Source organism: Hoplias malabaricus, chromosome 4 (genome assembly GCF_029633855.1).
Source record: "Hoplias malabaricus isolate fHopMal1 chromosome 4, fHopMal1.hap1, whole genome shotgun sequence".
Taxonomy (NCBI): domain Eukaryota; kingdom Metazoa; phylum Chordata; class Actinopteri; order Characiformes; family Erythrinidae; genus Hoplias; species Hoplias malabaricus.
The window spans coordinates 51,370,012-51,375,295 of record NC_089803.1 but is presented as its reverse complement, the minus strand read 5'-3'; the positions used below and the strand labels follow the sequence as shown (position 1 = coordinate 51,375,295).

The window sequence follows — 5,284 nt, the reverse complement described above, 5'->3', positions numbered from 1 at the left end:
GACCTAATTCTTTTTTAATTACTTTTAATACAGCCACTGAGCACTTATTCATTCTCACCACCTGCTGCTTGATATAAAGCAGATTAGCATGGCTTATTAATCACTGTATAGTAAAGTGTAAACAACATTAAATCCAATATTTACAAGAAAATCTCTCAAAGTCTTTTAAGAATTGAATGTGTTTGTAATTGAGTGTATGTTTAATTTTTAAAAATAGGGAAAATTCTTCACAAAATGGCAGAATGTGTTCCAATGCATGTCTTGCAACTTCACTCCCTTTCTTCTACTTCTACTTTTTGTAAGATTCATATATACAAAGGTGAAAAGCACATTCTGTGTATTTTGACATTAATTTGACCTGGGGTTGTGGGTTCGAGCCCCGCACCACGTGACCATCTTATGAGGAGTTTGGTGTGTTCTCCCAGTGTGAGTGCGGGTTTCCTCCAGGTGTCTCGGTTTCCTCACATGGTGGATTGGCTGCTTAAAAGTGACCATAGGTGTGAGTAAATCACAGGGTGTGTGTCACCCTGTGATGGACTGGCGCCCCCCTCCAGGTTGTGCCCTGCCTTGTGCCCAGTGATTCTGGGTTGGCTCCAGACCCACTGCAACCCTGAACTTGATAATGGGTTACAGACAATGAATGAATGAACTATACTGGTCATGTTATTTCATAAATATATATATATAATGGAGTTATCAGCCATGTTGGACACAAAAGACACAAAATACTCGTCTTGGCTGTGCCCCTGAGAACAATTTTTGCTTCATCGAATTAGTCAGATTAAATAATCCCATTAGCATTAATATTTCACATGCTTAAGACTCTTGGATAATCATAAAATCCTTCTGACAAATGGTGTCTCATACTCACTGGTTCTTAACTGTACACCATCTGTAATCTGGATTTGCACAGATGTCATTAGATTACTGTTCATTTTCCATTGGTTCTTGGATAATCCATTTGGGCTCTGCTCAACAGAAGCAAGAGTTCATATTTTATGTCTTTGAAGATTTTCCTCAAGAAAGAAAAGTGAAATCTGCTTCTGCACACATGGAAATTACACTGGAACAAAACAGCACACATATGGAACAAAGCAAAGAGAAAATGGCAGAGGAAGCAATAGCAGAGGTTTCGCCTATTCCAACTCTCTTGCCTCCATCGGGATATGCCATTCTGTCATTCTGGATGTTCCTTATCACAATATTTTCTGTTTTCAATAACTTCCTGGTCATTGTGGTCATGTTACGGAACCGTCAACTCTTCTTTCCCATGAACATCCTCATCCTCAGTCTGGCCATCTCAGACCTGCTCATGACCATCTGTGGATCAGCGATTGCAACAGTTACCAACTATTATGGTCAGTTTTTCATGGGCAGTGAACTCTGCGTCTTCCAGGGATTCGCTGTCAATTACTTTGGTGAGTGAGGGGCTGATGTTCAAATTAACGCAATCATCTGACCAGTATGTATCATATGGCCAAAAATGTTTAGACACCAGCTCATCCAACAAACCTTGTGAAATTAATAATAATATTAATTAATGCAGTTTGTTCCCTTTTGCTGCAGTAGCGTCTACTATTTTTCAGAAAAGGCTTGATGTTGAAACATTGCTGTAAATTATTTGACTGTCTTCCATAGGAAGAATTGTTGAGAGTTTTTGTGTTTCATATGCAGTGTGAGCACCCGTCTCATAGAAGGAAAATCAGACCAAACCCAGTAAACGAGAAACGTCCCTGGACGTTCAAAATAGGTCTAAAAGTAGTCTGTCCGTCAATGACATATTTTAAACGTCAATGGACGTCCAAAATCCATCTTAAAAATGGTGACCAATTGATAACGTCATTGGACGTCCAAAATGCGTTTCAAACAAGTCATTTATTTCGGGACCAATTAATAACGTCAATGGACGTCCAAAATACGTCTAATAGTCGTGTTTTCAACGTCTGTGTTTGAACGTCTTTTCAACTTTCATTTTCAACGTTAATAATACGTTGATTAGACGGCAGTCATTATGTTATTTCAACGTTGCATCAACAGCACAATGTTTACTGGGAACATTTTGTTTCATTTTGCTTTTGGCAATTCAAATGTGCAGAATGTATTGGTGGTATGAATTTACAAGAAATTCACTGCAAGGCAGGAAGGAACGCTGGAGTGTGGTCAGAACACACATTCACACCTTTGGACACTTCTTATTAGCCAATTCACCTACCAGTGTGTGTTTTTGGGCTGTGGGAGGAAGCTGCGTACCTGGAGGAAACCCACACCGACATGAGGAGAACACATCAAACCCCTCAAAGTCACGGATGCGGCTCGGACCCAGAAATCCAGGACCCTGGAGCAGTGTGACAGCGACACTACCTGTTGCACCACGATGCCCTTTTCTGAAGTTTGATAATAAGTCAAAACAAATATTACACATCTATTACATTTAAGTAAAAGTTAAATGTGAATTTTTTTGACATGAATGGGATTTTTGGCTTGAACTTTAGGACACTTTAAGGACTGATGCGCCAAAATTCCTGTTTAAAAGTATCATGAACTCGACCACTAATTTTTCTCTTTTTTCCCCCTCTTTATAGGCCTTGTCTCTCTCTGTACACTAACACTGCTAGCCTATGAGCGCTACAATGTGGTCTGCAAACCCATGGGCACCTTCAAGATCACCATCCAGCGCAGCAGTAGGGGTCTTCTGTTGGTGTGGCTTCACTGTCTTTTCTGGGCTGCAGCTCCTCTGCTGGGCTGGAGCTCTTATGGACCTGAGGGAGTTCAGACCTCCTGCTCCCTGGACTGGGAGGAGCGCACTCTAGCCAGCTTCAGCTACCTGATCCCTTACTGGTTCTTTTGTTTCCTGTTACCCACTGGTATTATTATCTACTGCTACTGCCACATACTCATCTCTATCAGGAAGGTAATACAGTACATACTATATTCATCTCTATTTACATATTCCAAACCCAACATACGGCATATAGTATATTTTAGTGTTCTCAATTCTACCATAGTCATGTAATCTTTTCAGAGGCTTGCTAATTAGCTGATGTGCTAAAGAAGAATAAACAGAGCAGAGGTAATACAGTTAAATGAACTGGTATAAAACAATTGTAACAGTAAATGTAATTGTGTGTGCAGCTGAACCTGAGTGTGGAGAGTCAGGGAGGAAAGTCCCGGCAGCATGAAGACAGACGGGCTGCGTTCATGGTAGCGGCCATGATTGGTTCCTTCTTTCTTTGCTGGCTACCTTATGCTGTTCTCTCCATACTTGTGATCCTCCTGCCAGAGCTCCACATATCTCCACTCCTCGCTTCTATGCCGGCATACTTTGCTAAGACCAGCCCTGTGTACAACCCCATCATCTTCTTCCTGGCTAACAAGCAGGTGAGCTCTCAATGCTTCTGAGTGCAAAAACACTACTCAAATGGTTCTGAAGGGAGCATCACCTTCAGGAAGAATGAATGCAATCGCCAACAGGGGGGGATGAATGTGACAGTTCAGAGTCGTGATGGGTCCAGAGCCCACACGGAATTACTGAGCGCAGAAACACACTATGGAGGGGGCACTAGTCCTCGCAGGGTGACACACACTCACACATTCACTCACACATATGGACTTTTGAGTCCCCAATCCAGCTACCAACATGTTTTTGGACCATTGGAGGAAACCGGAGCACCAGGAGAAAACCCACATGGACACGGGGAGAACCCCGAGTCACCCGGAGCGGGGCTCAAACCCACAGCCCCAACACCCTGGAGCTGTGTGACACTACCTGCTGTGCCACCAGGTTACCCTGGGATAATCAAAAACTGGGATAACAAAATAGATACCAGTGATAAAATAGAAATGTACATTGCACACATATTTCTAAACAGTCACATTCATCCCTGCCGTTGGTTGGTTACAAATTACATTCACTTTTCCTCAAAAGCAGCACTGCCTTCAGAACAATTTTCAATAGTGATTTTGTACAAAGAACTGGAATGAAAACCAACAGCTTCCCAATAAATTACAACTGAATTTGCAGAACAGTGTTTCTCTCTCTCTCTCTCTCTCTCTCTCTCTCTCTCTCTCTCTCTCTCTCTCTCTCTCTCTTCTCTCTCTCTCTCTCTCTCTCTCTCTCTCTTTCTCTCTCTCTCTTTCTCTCTCTCTCTCTCTCTCTCTCTCTCTCTCTCTCTCTCTCTCTCAGTTCAGGGACAGTGCCCTGCAGATTGTGTTGTGTGGCTTTTACACCCCTTCATCCATCATGTCTGACAATACTAGTGAAGTGTCAGCAGTGGAGGAATGCACCAAACATCTGTCACCGAACAGCGTACAACCGGAACCCACTACCTAAAACTTCCAGCAACATCAAGCACAGTTCTGAAGCATTGAAATCATTGCTGACACAGTTTAAGGATTAAACAACTTAAAAACTGAACCCATTTTTTTTCTAAGTTAAATACTGTTATTTTAGTGTGATTTTTGTCAACTTTTATATTTATGGAAGGTTATTCATGCCAAAATGAGAGGTCTAGCCATGCTTTTTGGCCTGACATCTACAGTGTGCCATCTCAGAACGTGAACTGAACATATGAAGATTAAGTGCCTTTATTTAAAATTAATGAAACATTTGTTTTCATGGCAAGAAAAGTTTTTAAAATAGATGTGAATTTTACAATGTATTACACTTCAAAATACTTTATATGGCCAAAGGTTCCTGGACATATGCTCATCCAACTAAACTGAAATCAAGAGCAGCTCTTTCCTTCTTTGCTACGGTAACACCTCCACCAGTTATTCCAAGGATGAATTTACATCAGATGTTAGATCATTTCTGCGTATTTGGTGTCATTTATTGTCACAAGAACCTTAGTGAAGTCAGGTACTGATGTTGGGTAATACATTCTGGATTAAAAACACCACTCCTGATAATGCAATTCCACAGCTTCACAATGTCTTTTAACCCTCCAGCCCACACATGGCATTGAGCATGGTGAGCTTAAGCTAATTAGCAGCTACTTCAGAACAGGCACAAATAAGCTGATAAACTCTATAATTACTGAATTGTATCTATAAACTTTGCATAAAGTGCTTTTGTTTATACTTTGGATTTGTAGTGCATTTTGGCATGAATGGCCCACCGTATTTAGTTTCGCAGTGTTACATTACGGTAGTAGTCTGGTGATCTTTGATTGTTTTACTTGTAATATAGCCTAACGTGTGTGGTTTTATCATTACCCAGACGATCGTCAATGTGCAGTTCTGTCCACTAGATGGAGACAAACAGCCGAAAAAGAAAGTACTTAAT

At 41.2% G+C, this 5,284-nt stretch overlaps 1 protein-coding gene across 1 annotated transcript; it reads left to right on the top strand.

Moving 5' to 3' along the window:
• Positions 1-1,105: 1,105 nt before the first annotated feature.
• LOC136695039 (opsin-VA-like) lies at positions 1,106-4,558 on the top strand. Its single transcript, XM_066668857.1, has 5 exons — positions 1,106-1,418; positions 2,583-2,911; positions 3,133-3,378; positions 4,184-4,306; positions 4,484-4,558. Exons 1-5 carry the CDS (start codon positions 1,106-1,108, stop codon positions 4,556-4,558), a joined length of 1,086 nt encoding a protein of 361 aa, XP_066524954.1.
• Positions 4,559-5,284: the final 726 nt, after the last annotated feature.

What these genes read in the sequence shown, in the direction of transcription:
- LOC136695039 (XM_066668857.1), top strand. Translation starts at nt 1,106, where the DNA reads ATGGCAGAGGAAGCAATAGCAGAGGTTTCGCCTATTCCAACTCTCTTG. An exon ending in ATTCGCTGTCAATTACTTTG is followed by an intron (nt 1,419 to 2,582) that starts GTGAGTGAGGGG and finishes CCCTCTTTATAG; the next exon opens with GCCTTGTCTCTCTCTGTACA. An exon ending in TACTCATCTCTATCAGGAAG is followed by an intron (nt 2,912 to 3,132) that starts GTAATACAGTAC and finishes TTGTGTGTGCAG; the next exon opens with CTGAACCTGAGTGTGGAGAG.